Source organism: Erinaceus europaeus, chromosome 4, assembly GCF_950295315.1.
Source record: "Erinaceus europaeus chromosome 4, mEriEur2.1, whole genome shotgun sequence".
NCBI lineage: Eukaryota > Metazoa > Chordata > Mammalia > Eulipotyphla > Erinaceidae > Erinaceus > Erinaceus europaeus.
This window is the reverse complement of record NC_080165.1, coordinates 114782986-114799377: the sequence shown is the minus strand read 5'-3', so window position 1 is coordinate 114799377 and position 16392 is coordinate 114782986. Positions and strand designations below refer to the sequence as shown.

The 16392-nt window shown below is 38.6% G+C and overlaps 1 protein-coding gene across 3 annotated transcripts in view; it reads left to right on the top strand.

Moving 5' to 3' along the window:
* The window catches only part of PDE7B (phosphodiesterase 7B), a 424310-nt gene extending 408750 nt beyond the window's left edge, over nucleotides 1-15560 (top strand). For all 3 annotated transcript variants that reach the window (XM_016186828.2, XM_060190400.1, XM_016186829.2), the window contains 3 exons: nucleotides 1727-1823; nucleotides 7750-7830; nucleotides 11902-15560. In XM_016186828.2, the coding sequence (XP_016042314.1) occupies nucleotides 1727-1823; nucleotides 7750-7830; nucleotides 11902-12146 (423 nt within the window). In that variant the 3' untranslated portion in view covers nucleotides 12147-15560. The remainder of the gene's footprint in view (nucleotides 1-1726; nucleotides 1824-7749; nucleotides 7831-11901) is intronic.
* Nucleotides 15561-16392: the final 832 nt, after the last annotated feature.

Sequence of the window (16392 nt, the reverse complement as noted above, 5' to 3'; positions counted from 1 at the left end):
AAAGTCACTGCCATTCCTGGGTCAAAATGCTTACATGATCGATAATTTTAGCACATTTTAGAAGGAGCATTTTTGTGATAGAAGTTAGAGCAGTGACCTACTTTATTAACAGAGTTGAGACACATGAAATTTCTAAATGGTTTCCTTGTAATCAAAAGCTGGGTTTTGTGTCCATAAGTTGATAATATCTCATTTTTCTTTATTTGGCATCTACCGCACCACAAATTAGGTCCCTCTGGGCATTTTCAGTAAGAATCCAGCACATTTTGTGTTTAGATATAAATTTGATCTCTGTGATCTACTGTTTTTATGACACAAAAAAGTATATTATGTTAACTGTATTACAAACAAAAGTCAGAAAACTAGTAGCCTACCTTTACCTAAAACTTATTTAATAATAAATCTTTGCTTTATTTCCTTTTACTACCTACTCAAATTTAAATCTAAAGCTGAAACATTATTAGTATTGACATTTTTAGTCATCAGTAAATATTTTAGGGTTAACTGAATGAATTGAATCATATCAGGGCCAACCCTTTCTGCATCACCCCAGGCAAGATGCCATTATCAACAAGAGAACAAGAAAAGTAGTAGTAGTAGTCTAAAACAAAGACTTTTTCTTGATCTTCCATTCTGTCTGTGTTTCTCCTTTCTTTTTGGCACAATTAAGTTGAAAGGACGGGCCCTGACTTTATCTAGGTAGAACAACAGTGCAGTATGCTTTCATGCTGCCCTCTCTAGCTACCCAAAGTATTCCAACCATTCCAGGAAATACCCTCCTCCCAGCTGTAGAACTACGTCTCCAACCTTTTCCTTAAAATACTGTTGTAATCCCAGAGGCCATGGACATCAACTAGGCATCTGGTTTTAGTATTTTAAATTTAAAGATTTGACTGGAATATTCTTACTTGCTAACACAAAGAACCCTTAAAGGTCGGCTCCTGTAGGGGATTTCTGACCCCTCTCTATTCTATCATGAACTAGGAAACTCATTAACTAATCATTAAAGAAACAATCAGATTTGCAACTTAGTGTAATACAGGCCAACCCAGACCTCAACACTCACAGCAGTTCTATAATCTCTGGGAACAGGGCCAAACTGATATTGCTGGAAAGCAGAACATACCAAAAGGAGCCCATCTCAGCAGTGGTCTCTCAAATGGTGGTTCAGGGGGAGAATCTAACTAGAGGATTCAAGGTAATTCCCCTGTTCTCAGCATCATTAAAGAAAGCTAGTATTCTAGATCCAGATATCTATGTTATGATACCTTGATTTAGCTGCAAAGAAAACACTTATAGGTTTGATATGAGTCGCATCACTCACACAAGCAGGAGCACAGAAATGCAAATCCCCATAATTTAAGTGCTGTATGAAGTTGGTTCTGTGGTCACTAGATTCAAATGATCTCACATGAGCCTGACTATGAATGTTGCCCACTAAATGTCCCTGCCTACTAAAGGGTAGGTCATGGCTTTTCGTAAACTACCCACCCCAGTTCTCCTCTGGGAAAAATCATGACCTTGGACAGAGACTCTTCTCTCCTTCTTGCTGCTATGCTGTGGGAGTTCTGAATTTTTCTGTATAGTGGTGAATAAGTGCTGCTGCTTAAAGTGGGGAAAAAGGTACTCTGTAAATATGAGTCTAATGCCAGGAGGCAGAGCATGGGGTGTATTTGCTGCTAAAGGGTAATTCTCTAACCATCTCTTCTGCCTTATCATTTCTTAGATTGCCTTGAAGTGTGCTGACATTTGCAATCCCTGTAGAATCTGGGAGATGAGCAAGCAGTGGAGTGAAAGGGTCTGTGAAGAATTCTACAGGCAAGGTTGGTAGCGATTCCATAGCTTGCATTTGCACTGCTCTTTCTGCTAGTTACACAGAAAATGACTAATCTGTACTGAAAGTAGTCTTTCAACTCCCATGATCCTACCCTTTCTTTTTTAACTCTCTTGCAAACCCTCCAACTCTTTCATGGATAATTTTAAGCTAAATAGCATTCACTTACTTAAGAAACAAATAGGAGTGAGGTGAAATAAAGCTGAGTAAAAGCAAAATATTTTTAGGGTTTTCCTTTGTAGATATAGGAATGTGAGTAACAGTTTGATTTCTACACTGAACTTTATTTCAATAAACTGAGCACAGTCTAAGGGATCAATGCCATTTGAGGTCAATCTTTTTTAACTATGCCAGGACTTAGACTTCTTCTGTATTCCCTCTGCTCATTTACTTTAGTTAAAATTGAAACTGCTTTATTTACTATCTTTTGTAATTACTGTTTGTTTTGGTTTTGTTTATTTATTTGTTTACCAGAGCATTGCTCATCTCTGACTTATGGTGGTGTTGGGAATTGAACCTGGGACCTCAGAGCATGAAATCCATTATGCTTTCTACCCACATCAGTCTATTTGTAGTCAGAGCCTTGCTAGACAAAAATTGAATTTGTTCTCACAAATATATACACTGAAAAAAAGCAAATAACTCCAAGTAAGGGTACAAATTTTAGAAGATGAATCTCATTCTGAAACAAGGCAAAGAATTAGCAGCAGGATCTCGATATTTAGTGACATGTCAGCCTTTAAACATTGCCTTGTTTCTTTGGGCCTAGTTTAGTGATCAGGATACCTGTTCAGGCACAACAATGCCTTACTGTTGGTGACAAGATCAATTTTGTAAGACTGACAACAAATAAAGCTTAAAGCATCCCACATAGCAGCCTCTTTGAGAGGTCAAATAGCAATCATGCATATTTTAAAGACGCTTTCATTGAAACATATGTAAATAACATCCTGATAGTTCCAAAAAAAGAAGATAAAGGAAAACTCATTAAATTCTGGTAAGACCAGAAAGCTCTGTTCACCTATTCTCGTGCTCAGAGAAAAAGCACTGCTGTACCTCTACAACTCTATACTTTAAGAGGGTGTGAATGGTTAGAAATCATAGTGTCGGAGCCGAGTGGTGGTGCACCTGGTTGAGCACACATGTTGCAATGCTCAAGGACCCAGGTTCGAGCTCCCGGTCCCCACCTGCAGGAGGAAAGCTTTGAAAGTTGTAAAGCAGGGTTGCAGATGTCTGTCTCTTTCTCTCTCTGTCTTTCCCTTCCTCTCGATTTCTAACTATTTCTATCCAATAAAAAAATAAAGATAATAAATAAATAAATAAATAAATAAATAAAAATAAATCATAGTGTCATGGTCCAGGAGGTGGCACAGTAAATAAAGCATTGGACGCTCAAGCATGAGATCCTGAGTTCAAGCTCTGGTCGCACATGTAACAGAGCAATGTCTAGTTCTTTTTCTCTCTTCTTCTATCTTTCCCATCAATCAATAAATAAAATTTTAAAAAAGGGAAATCATAGTGTCAATTCTACATGCTCTTGACATAGGACCCCACTAAGGGAAATGCAAAAGGAAATTTGATGAAGCAAGAAGTTTTATCTTAGAAAAGATACATATTTTTATTTACTGTGTGATGTAGAAAATACTGAACTAGGGAGTCGGGCGGTAACGCAGCAGGTTAAGCACACGTGGTGCAAAGCTCAAGGACTGGCATAAGGATCCTAGTTCAAGCCTCCTGATCCCCACCTGCAGGGGAGTTGCTTCACAGGTGGTGAAGCAGGTCTGCAGGTGTCTATCTTTCTCTCCCCCCTCTGTCTTCCCCCTCCTCTCTCCATTTCTCTTTGTCCTATCCAACAACAAAATGACATCAACAACAACAATAATAACCACAACAAGGCTACAACAACAAGAGCAACAAAAGGGGAAAAAAAGGCCTCCAGGAGTAGTGGGTTTATGGTGCAGGCACTGAGCCCCAGCAATAACCCTGGAGGCAAAAAAAAAAAAAATTGAACTAGCCCTGTCACCCTTAGAAGTCAAATAGGACAGTGGAAAGATTCTACTCTGTCATTCTCTATTTGAACTCAGCCTTGTGCTCCTACTGACATGAACTACAACTTAGCTCTTTTTTTTCTTTTTTTTTTTTTTTGCTTATCTTGTAGCTTATTTGTACAATGAGCCACTTTGGGTAGGGACCATGTCACTGGAACAGATAGTAAAGTATCTATCCACAGAGTTGTGGAATGGTACTTGTTAACTAAATGGTATCAACCAAGAAACATAGTCTATGAGATCCATTTGAAAAAACCGATTGGTCTATGGCCATACCACTCTGAACACGCCCGATCTTACCTGAAAAAATCGATTGTTGTCCTAACAGCATATGTATTATCAGTGAAACAGCTTAGAATATTTGTAACTCTGATCATGAACGATGAGCTCCCATCTACTTTGTCTTGGTGTATGCTGTGTCCTTTCTATCTAATAGTCTTATGAGCTAGTAGAAGTTCTTTCTGTGAAGAGAAACAGACCAGAATATGGTTATTCAAGTTGCCTATCCTCTACACTGAATTAAATTTTTAACATTCTATAGACATGGTTTTTATTATCTGGATTAATAAAACATTAATAATTAATTAATAACTTTTTCTTTCCATTTTGGGGCTTCTGCAAACTTCTAGGAGTGCTAATCTATCTTTAATGATTAATGATAGTGAGCTAAGAGAAATCTGTAATGTCAAGGTTGAAGACAGAATGGAAAAGAAACATGAAATCATATGACCTTAGGAAAGCTTTCCCTCAGTAGAAAGATTTGGATTCTAAGCACCATTCACTTTCTTTTCCTCAATGCCTTGAGGAAGTAGAATTTCTGTTCTGTTATAACCACTGGATGGTATCTTCTCAAACAGGATTCCTAGGTATTGTGATTGAACATTTACATTAACCCTCAGCACATCTGTGATTTTTTTCTATGTATACAGCCCCAGCAGGGCTATCATGAAGGATACAAAGAAGTATAGTTTGTTGTGTTTCAAACCCTCAAAATACTAATCAGTAAATTTTTAGAAAGGAAACTACAATTTTCTGTTAGTATTCTTCGTATTGGTTAATAAAATATCTAAAATACATTGTGCTTTTATAAAGAGATGTCAAATAAGTGATTGAGTAAATAACCAAGTTGGGAAAATTTTTAATGGTAGAAGTCACAGGAGATCTAGTGTTAAAGAAGGTAGATTCAACAAGGCTGTACATGTACTAAACTTTACCTAATATAGCCACAAAGCATAGGAGGATACTAATATTTTTAGTCCTTCTGTCTTACCATATTTCAAAAAGCTGTTAGAATGGACAGGGAAGGGAACATTATCATAATCACAGAAATATGCCCAATATCTTATTGAGCATAGTGACTCTGAGCATAAAAGTGAAAATAGATAATGGCACCAGTGTGGTAGCCAATATATCTACCTCATAAACCAGTTTGATTCCACAGAAGATGAGAGTGAGACTCGTGGAAACCCTGTATACCAAGCTTAGTAGAGAAGGAGTACTCATAGTATTGTAATTAAGGCAACATACAGAATTATAGTGAGAGAAATAGTAAAAGAAGAATAAAAAGGAAAAACCAAGTTATTAAGAAAACAACTAAGAGAGACCCAATAGTGGGGCACTCAGTGGATCATACATGTTACCATGAACTAGGACCCAAGTTCAAGTCCCCAGTCTCCATTTAAGCTTCATAAATGGTGGAGTAGTAGTACTGCAGGTGTCTGTTTTCTCTCTCTCTCCCTCTCTCTCTCTCTCTCTCTCCCCCCCTCTTTCTCTGTCTCTCCTTCCCTCTGTCTCCTTCCCTATCTGTGTCTGCTTCTCACCTCTATTTTAAAAAGTGACAGTGGAGTAGTAGTGTAGACACTGATTCTCAGTGATAACCCTGGTGAAGAAGGCAAGGAAGGAAGGAAGGAAGGAAGGAAGGAAGGAAGGAAGGAAGGAAGGAAGGAAGGAAGGAAGGAAGGAAGGAAGGACAGGGAAGCAGTTGGGGAGGGGAGAAGAGAGAAGAGAGGGGAGGGGAGAAGAGGGAAGAGGGGAGGAGAGAGAAGGGAAGGGAAGGGAAGGGAAGGGAAGGGAAGGGAAGGGAAGGGAAGGGAAGGGAAGGGAAGGGAAGGGAAGGGAAGGGAAGGGAAGGGAAGGGAAGGGAAGGGAAGGGAAGGGAAGGGAAGGGAAGGGAAGGGCAAAACAACTAGAATTAGGCAGTTAAAGTAGATTCATTCAGGAAAGTAATAATCAAGAACTGGTGATTACTATGGAGGGAAAGAAAGAAAGAAATGATAGGTGATTCTTCCAAAGTACCAGTTTTAACTAAAAACTCACTATTCACAGAAATACGGAGATGAGAAATAAAGCTGGCATTACGAGAATTCAATTTGTTATTAAATGGTGGTATATTCTAACCTCAAAGGCTCTTCTCATCCTGTTTCACCAAGATCTTCCTCAGATTAAACTGTACTAATTTTTTCACATTAATTTTGATAACCATCAGAGCACAAGAGGCATGGGAGGCATGACTACAGGTTTAGAGAAAGTGACAGAAACACGTCAGATCTAAAGCTGTAATTCAGAGGTTAAGTATAAACACTCTAGAACTGAACTTCCTAGGCTCCCCTCTTTCCATCACTGTATCCATTGTTCAACAAACTTACCTCCTCTTTGCTTCCAGTTCCTTAAATGGCATTTTAGGGCTGGGCAGTAGCTCACGGGGTTAAGAACCTATAGTACAAAGCACAGGGACCAGCGCAAGGATCCCAGTTCAAGCCCTCAGCTCTCCACCTGCAGGAGGGGATCACTTCACAAGCAGTGAAGCAGGTCTGCAGGTGTCTTTCTCTTCCTTTGTCTCCCCTTCCTCTCTCAATTTCTCTCTACCCTATTCAGCAAAAACAACAACAGCAACAACAAAAACAATGGGAAAAAGATAACCACCAGGAACAGCGGATTCATAGTGCAGGCACCGAACACCGGCAGTAACCCTAGAGGCAAAAAAAAGGCATTTTAATAATTTTTTAATGAAAATTAACTTTACTTAGCATAATATGAACATTATTATCTTATCTAAAATTTAATTTCATCCCAAATTATAAATTTTTCTAGTTTAGGCGAGTACTGTCAGGACTGTTAGCCTAGCTACCCTTCTCAGGATCAACTGTTTTTGTTTTTGTTTGGGAAATTAACAGTTGTTTTAATATTATCTCAATCCCTGAGGTAAAGCACAGTGGCTGTTAAACCCTCTTATCTTCTTCTCTACTGGAAAACCAGAATGTATTCTTCCATGCAAAAATCACCCACAATTTTTCTCCCTCAGGAAGAACCAATAAAATACCTTGGCAAAGTTATATATAATATATTTTTCCTTTCCTTTCTGGATGACAAAAGCATTGGAAAAAATATTGGAGCCTGATAGTAGCACAACTTGGTGAGCACACACCTTACCATGCACAAGGACCCAGGCTCAAGGCTCTGGGCCCCACCTGCATGGTGTGTACTTTACCAGGTGCGCCACTCCCTGGCCCTACAATCTGTTTTCTTCACCTGTAACTCAAACTCAGAAATTCCACTTCATGTGAGGGAATAATGATCATTGTCTTATTAGAACTCAGTAACATAGTTGTGTTCTTGTTTTATAGATCTAATTTAAAAGTTTATTCTAGCTCCAGAGCACATCTATTAACAATATACCTGTTGGAAATGGTCATTAACATGCTGGTAGTTTAGATTTTCATAGAAACTACCAGACCAAGGTTAGCTATATAACTGCTAAAATATATCTAATGATTCAAAAAGATAGGGAACAATTCCCATAATAACTTCTTTCAACTAGATCATTAAAGCTGTTACTTTTATTATTATGTGTCTCTTCTTTCCTCTTAGGTTACCTTGAACAGAAATTTGAACTGGAAATCAGTCCTCTTTGTAATCAGCAGAAAGATTCAATTCCTAGTATACAAATTGGTAAGTTGAATTCAATTTTAATTGTACAGGAATTGTTATAGTATCTCTGCCAGAAGTCACAAAGAGAAACACAACATTAAAAACATTCAAAGTACAGCCTTAGAGGTGGCACAGTGGATCAGGCATTGGATTCTCAAACATAGGATATAAAATCATCCTGGGGTTCCATCCCATGCATCACATGTGCCAGAGGGATTTATATTCATTCTCTCTCTCTCTCTCTCTCTCTCTGTCTCTCTTTCTCTGTCTTTCTCTCTCTCTTTCTCTCTCTCTCTCCCCTAGGGATATATATATCCCTAGTAAATAAATCTTTAAAAAAAAAAAAGTATGAGCCATATGGTGGCACACCAAATGAATGCACACATCATTACCATATACAAGGACCTGGGTTCAAGTCCCCAGTCCCCACCTGTAGGAAAGAAGCTTTGAAAGTAGTGAAACAAGGCTGCAGGTGTCTCTCTTTGTAGTTCCCTATCTCCCCCACCCCTCTCAATTTCTCTCTGTTCTACCTGAATAAAATTAATGAAATATAAAAATATTCAAACTGAAGATTTGTCAATGCCCCTTTATTATTTTTAAATGATTTTTTAAGATTTGTTTATTTATGAGAGAGAATCAGAGTGACACTCTGGTACATGTTGTGCTAGGAATCAGACTTGGGAACTTACACTTTTAGGTCCAATGCTTTAGTCACTACACAACACCCCAGGTCACATCAACAGTTCGTTAAGTAGCTCAGTCCACATAACACTGTAACCATAACTAATGGTAACTGCCAATTGAGAAATTGCATGGTAAAGGAAAATAAGGTAAAGGTTGCACTATATAATTTTAACTAAGTTATATTAACTCTGTAGGTTATAAATGAAACAAAACCAGAGTAGATGGAAAATAACAAGATGAGAAGGAAATCTACAGAATATAAGCCTTTCAGACCGTACCAAATTGGCTTACTACCATCTATGCCCAACATGAAATCCTAAGGCTGTAGGCACCAAAACCTTATCTTGCAAGTTGTGTTGTCCTGTAAAGCCTGGAATCCCATGCCTCTCTGTTCTCTATTTCAAAACTTACTTCTGCTTCATTCTTTTAGAATAATACATTCAAGTACCAACTGTAGTAAACTATTAAAGTGTGATGCCAGTGCATCCAAAATAACTATTACTTTTTCTTAAGTTATGCAGAAGGTTGTTAAGTAAATCATGCCATGGAAAATCTAGGCGGTCATTGTTAGATAGGACAGAAAGAAATGGAGAGAGGAGAGGAAGACAAAGAGGGGGAGAGAAAGATAGACACCTGCAGACCTGCTTCATCACCTGTGAAGGGACTCCCCTGCAGGTGGGGAGCCAGAGACTCTAACTGGGATTCTTATGAGGGTCCTTGCGCTTTGAGCCATGTGTGCTTAACCCACTACACTACCGCCTGACTCCCCAACAATAATTTTTTAATTGAAAAATATTTAAATTGAATATATAAACATAAAAATAGGTATGTTAGAGTTATGAGATTATTGACTGTCCTTTATTTCAAATTGTCCTTAACCTCCCCCCACCAACAATTAAATTGATTCCTTCACTAGAAATGGGAGCAGAGGTGGGTGCTATACAAAATAGAACTCAGGAAGAATTTAAGGCTTTAAAGCAATATGGTTCCTGGGGAAGAGTGGAGTTGAGAGGAATAACATGAACAGAAACACAGTCTCAGTCTCCTAGGAGTCACTTCTCTCCTATAAGGCTATTTTAACTGTGGAGGGTCTACACATGTGACTCAGAAGAAATAGACCCTCATCAAATCCTGAGACCCAGTTTATTAAATTCTAGCTAGAAAAAAAAAAGTGCCAGGCACCTGTTAAAGACATGTTGAACGAGGGCTGGGAGGTGTCACACCTGGTTAAGCACACACATTACAATGCGCAAGGCACAGGTTCAAGCCCCCGGTCCTCACCTGCATGGGGAAAGCTTCAAAGGTGGTGAAGCAAGGCTGCAGGTGTCTCTCACGCTCTCTATCTCCCCCTTCCCTCTCAATTTCTGGCTATCTCTATCCAATAAATAAATAAAGATAATAGTAAAAAAAAAATTTTAAAAGACATGTTGAACCTCCAAAGAAAAGCATTCACATTATTAAGTATATAACCTGGATTTGTAAGACAGAGTTGAATTTAGAGATTCTATTCCTATTGTTGTCATGAGAACACACTTATTTTGTCAGATCATGTCTTGATTTCAGTTCAGGAAAATGTGGTTACCATAGATACCTGTTTTAAAGATGGGATAGGGATTGAGTGAATAGGAAAATCCCATTGATGTTACTAACCTACCAGTAATAAAGAGAAAGATAAAGTGATTATGAAAACAATACTTAGTACATAAATCTTTTTCTCTGTCTCACAATTTCAAATTCTGCAGGTTCAGGGATACTCCAGTCTAAACGGGGAGAAGTCAAATAGTAGATTCTAATGAGAGATGTGGACTTCAGCCTCTCAGACAAGAATTTTTTCAGTGGATCCTAAGTAATGCAGTTATTTCTTGTTATGTTATGAAGACTGAAAATACTTCCCTATTTTTTCTCTATCACAATCCACAGTGAAATTTTTCTGAGTGACATCTCAGACTTGTCCTAATTTTGTTATATAAGCAACTTACACTTACACAAGTGGAACTGGGACTTCATATTCCCTTTCCCAAATCTCTCCCTCCTTTTTGCAGTTAAATTCTACATTAAAATAAAATTTACTGGAGCCGAGTGGTAGCGTGGTGGGTTAAGTGCACATGGCATGAAGCACACTGACTGGTTCAAGCCCCTGGCTCCCCACCTGCAGGGGGATCACTTCACAGGCAGTGAAGCAGGTCTGCAGGTGTCTATCTTTCTCTCCCCCCTCTGTCTTCCCCTCCTCTCTCCATTTCTCTCTGTCCTATCCAACGACAACAACAACATTAATAACAACAATAACAATAATAACAACAACAACGGCAACAAAAGTGGGGAAAAAATTACCTCCAGGAGCAGTGGATTCGTAATGCAGGCACCAAGCCACAGTGATAACCCTAGAGGAGAGGGGGAAAAAATTACTACAGAAGAGGAAGCACAAAGCAGAACTTGGACTGAATATGATGTCTTGCACCAAAGTAAAGGACTCGGGGGAAGGAAAGGGGGACAAGTCCAGTTACACAATGGTGGACGAGGACCTAGGAGGTGGGTTAGTGTTTTGCAGCAAAGAAATTTTACACATGTACCAGTAGTCGGGCTGTAGCACAGCGGGTTAAGCGCAGGTGGCGCAAAGCACAAGGACCGGCATAAGGATCCCAGTTCGAGCCCCGGCTCCCCACCTGCAGGGGAGTCACTTCACAGGCGGTGAAGCAGGTCTGCAGGTGTCTATCTTTCTCTCCTCCTCTCTGTCTTCCCCTCCTCTCTCCATTTCTCTCTGTCCTATCCAACAATGACAACAACAATAATAACTACAACAATAAAACAACAAGGGCAACAAAGGGAATAAATAAATAAAATAAATATTTAAAAAAAAGAAATTTTACACATGTACCAACAACTATATTTACTGTCTACTGTAAACTAATAACCCCCCCAAAAAAAATGTATCTACTTAATAACAAGAGTGAAAAAAAGATTTGGTGCCCTTACTTAGTTGTTTGTTTTGTATTATCTTTATTTATTTATTTATTGGCTATCCAGAAATTGAGAGGGAAGCAGGGTGGTAGAGAGAGAGAGACAGAGAGAGACCTGCAACATTCCTTCACCACTTGTAAAGCTTTCCCCCAGCAGGTGGGGACTAAGGGCTTGAACCGGGTCCTTGCACATTGTAACATGTGCCTTCAGCCAGGTCCCCAGCACCCAGCCCCCTTACTTAGTCTCCTTTTACAAAGGAGAAAGAGAAGTTAAGTGACAAGTCCAAGGTGACATATCTCATGCTGCTAGGCTGAGGGTAAGATCACATCCTACTGCTTTTATATACCTGAGTCAAGTACGCAGTGAAGCCCCAGCTAATCATGTTTGTAAGTACAGTGGAAATCGATTCTACTGCCTGTATGGTGATATGTTTGACCTTGCCTGTTCTAGGTTTCATGACTTACATCGTGGAGCCTCTCTTCCAGGAATGGGCCCGTTTCACAGGAAACAGTGCCCTGTCTGAGAATATGCTAAGCCATCTCGCACACAACAAAGCCCAGTGGAAGAGCCTGTTGTCCAAGCAGCACAGAAACAGTTCCAACAGTGGCAGTGGTGGTGGCAGTGGTGACCCAGAACACACAGGCCAAGGGACTGAGAACCAGGAGCAGACTGTGACAGAAGGTGGCACCCCATAGTGCCAGTGAGGATTTACCCCTGCTCTGCAATCTGAGAGAATGAGAACCGCCTTCAGCAGACGCCTGAAAGGGGAAAAGCTCTGAGGGGGCTCCTGTCAAGAAACCCAGGGTTTGTCCTGAAGATTTTTGGAATGCTATCTTCCTCCTACCTATCTGCCTCCCCTCTTTTTTCCAAGTGTACAGAAGCCATTCATCACCTCAGCATTAGCTACCGAAATGAGCATCTCCATTCAGTAATGTGAGAGCCTCTTTCAGGGGCTTGAAGGCTTACCCCTTCAAGGAGAAGACTGAAGAGTATGAAAGAGGTGCTCTGCCATGTCCCCCAGGGTCCTGAGTCACACTGTGACAGGCAGCAGTTCCTAAGTCCAGAACATGTTAGCGTTCACAATCTGACCACTGATCTGCATGACAAAAAAAGAAAAGAAAAGAAAAGAAAACCACCAGCATATTTGGAACTCTAAGGATATTGGTCTTAAGTGCAAAAGCACAATGGAGAGCATAAGAGAAAGTACCTTCTATTTTAATAATAATTATTATTATACAAAATAATAAATCTTTTTAACTTTTATATTTTATGCACTAGACATTGGATCGAAAACTTTGGACTAGGATTACTCAATGCACCCAATCTTGAGCAGTGGGTTGGTTCACTATTTTGTTACTGACTTAATGCCACTTTGGGTCAGAGAATTGGCATCTTCTCAACCTAAGAAATCATGTTTCTTATGTGACCCAAGGGGAAGGTGCTGTACAGTTCATTCCTCTGCACCATTATCCAATCTGTCTTTTATCAATAACTCAGATTCAATGACATGTTTATATTTACACACATGTTTTCTGTAAATACTAAGCGCTACTGATTCCCATGCCAAAATACATGAGTATTATGGGATTGCTACCTGTATAAACAATGGCACTGTGAACAGATTACTGTTAGATTTAATACAAGAGAATGCATTTGTAAATAAGGTATAGAGTTTATTAATATACTGTTGTTTCAGATAAAGGCCTTAACTTTGAACAACTTTAATCTTCTGAAAGCTACCCAATTTAAATCCTGACAGATGTCCTCTGAACTGCCTGCCCATGTCCATTTTATCTTATGCTTTCCAGCTAAGGTCACAAATCAAAACTGAATAAAGTCTTTGAGGAAATACTTTGGAAACTTCACATGCATTCCACTTGCGACCATAGTGTTTGATCTATGGCACCAAGCATCATTTCCTCAGATTAATGAGACCCTTCAGCAAGCCTGAAGTCATTTTTCAACACAGCAATGTTGCACACCCTGTTTTAGCAAGCCAGCTGATAAGCTTGTGTTTATGTGACTCTTGTCATGGACACATAGTGATATGTCAGCCTCATAGGAGACTGTAGCAGGCATTGCAAACCTTCTATGACCCTGCCATCTAACTGTCAGGGAATTAATTCCCTGCTTCCCTTCAACACTTTTGTCTGTTATGGCTAGACTACCAAAGCACCTTTGGTTTATGGTTGGCATGTGAACAGTCTTTGCCGTTAATAGCAGCTGAATTTTTCTTTTTCTTTTTCTTTTTTTTTTACTTCTTTTCACGTGGCTAACTCCCCAACTGTTTAACTACAGTTAACACTATTTAAGTAAAGAAAATGTTTCAGTTTTCTGGTATCCTTACTTTCTTGATAGGTTATTATGGTTAATTATGGTTCTTGCTAGCAAAGTCACTTTGAAATGTGGTTGCCTTTTTGTTCTTTTTTTTTCCTTTTGTCTTTTTTTTCCCCTGCAGACCACTAGGCAGTAATATCATTTGTTATAGCATTCCTCTTTAATTGAGTAAAGTCTGTGTATTGACATTTTCTTTAGAAGTTCTAGTATAACTAATGTTAGTTAAAATTTGGCAAGACTCTTTTTTCATTAAACATGGCAGTGGAGATAACTTGATAATTACTGCCACTACCCAGCTATTTCACAAGCTGACAAAGTAACAACTAATTCCCATTTACTAAGTGAAACTGGTTTGTTCCCTCCTAACAGTGAAAATGAAATGTTAGTAGTTTGGTTAGACTGTAACAAATTCCTGAAGAAAGATGGTGGTTTGCAGAATTAAGGCTTAAGGAAATTTTGGGGAAGTTGGTTATATTTTCATTGATGAGAGATAGTCAGATGGTGCTAAAGAAAGTGTGAAAATCTCATGAAGTGGGTAGATGATGAGTTGAAGTTATTGATATGTGCAAGAAGGGAAGATAAGACAATTTTACACTTTTTTCTGTGATGACTATGAATTAACACGTTTCTGTACTGTTTTAATAATCTGAACCTCTCTGATTGATAAGGCCTCAAAAGAGAATATGTTGAATGTAATCCTGCTTTCAAACTTCTCTTGCTTTTGTTTGTTGAGGCAGAGAGTTTTTGAGTAGTATATTTTAATATGCATTAAATCAAATAAAGTAAAACAATTATTAGGGGTAATGTCATAGACATGAGAAAGAAGACACTGTTTTAGATAATGAAGTCTCTAACCTGAGTTTAGGAAATAGACTTTGTCTATATAAATTATATTTAAATTGTAACTTGAATAAATTGAATTGGAGCATTTTTAGTTGTTCCAAGCTTATATAACAAAATTTTTTTTTACAATAAGTCTTGAACAAGAGCTCATAGAGAAAACCAGCAGTTATGAAAAAACTGAAGTAAAATCATGCATGAGATAGATATTTGTCTCCTTTCAGCCATCAGAAGTTTTCCTAAGTTTCGTGTTCCCTGGGGATGGATATATATATCTAGCTTCCTAGTGGCATCATGACAGTATGTGAACAGAAGTCCTCCAGTTGTTGTTAAGATCACCCATGAACTACAGCTTTACATTCTTATCTCTTAGTCCATGGGCACTCGATGGTTGATTTTCCAATTTCAATTCTGACATTGCTGAAGAAGAGGAATCAAATAGCTACTTTTAGTAGTGAGGAGTAAAGTTATGACCAAATTAAGAGAGAAATAATAATTATAATTAGCAAAACTTGCTTTTCCTAATAACATCATCTGTGAATAGTCAGAACCACCTTCATGAAACCTTGGCCTACCCATAACTCCCTGCCAGGCTAAGTAAAAATCCTACTGTTTGCTTATGGCTTTTTCAAAGAAACTTGGAATATATCCTGCAACACTGTTTTCAGATCAAGCTTCCTAGGAAATACTTATTTTGTAATCTCTCATATTGAATAAGATCTTCTCACTGGTTTGAATTTGCTTATGAGCTTGTATCTCACTGTTTCTTATGCTATCTTCTTTTAAACAAGCCCTTTAAATTGTGTTGTTTTGTGTATATATGTGAAGTTCGGGGGGGGGAACACCTTGTGAATTGTGGTCAGAATAATTCCTAAATATCCATTGGCATGTCTCAATGAACAATTAAAAATAAAGATAATTTCTTAAAAATAGCACAACATGAAAATAACCTGATTCTCACCAAGTAACATGTTATTAGACATCCAAATGGATTCAACAAAAGAACATGCTTCTGAGATGAGGAAATACTCAAGGAGAAAAACACAGATGCAGACAGCATCCAAATGACTCATTCCCCTTGGGGCTGCTGAAACAACCATGGCTATTGGGCATCACTTAGCAGCAGCTAACCTAAGTTAGAGAAAGAGGATTCTCTTTCTTTTCCATTTGAAAAAAAAAATATTTATTATATGTATTATGAGAAAGAGAGAGAGAGAGTAGCCAGAGCACCACACTGGTACATATGATGCTGGGAAACTAAACAAGAACCTCAGGCAACCAAATCTAATGCTTGACCAGTTGAACCATCTCCCCAGTCATGACAAAATCCATCTCTCTGTTTCCCTGTGTCTTAGATATTTTTAAGTTAGAGACAGAGTGGCAGAGAGAGTAAAAGAGAATACAGCACCGTGGTGGAAGCCGAGCTCAGACAGGGTTGTGCACATGGCAAAGCGACACACTAAGTAAACTATTTCACCAGCCCTTTTGCCATTTTTCTGATCCATACTTGTCAAACTCATATATGAATAGGAATACAGTACAATAGTTTAAGTAGAGAAGACAACAGATTCAATTCAAGAATTGTTTCTCAAGAGCAACAGAATTGAAAATCCTAAATATGCCTCGAAATAGAGGAGGGAAAAAACAACTTTGATGTTTCTCTGGCATCTTTATATATTCACCCTATATCCATTGTATTAAGACCTATATTCACAATCTCATTACTTCCTTAATGCTTCCCTATGTCTTTTTTTTGTCCTCCAG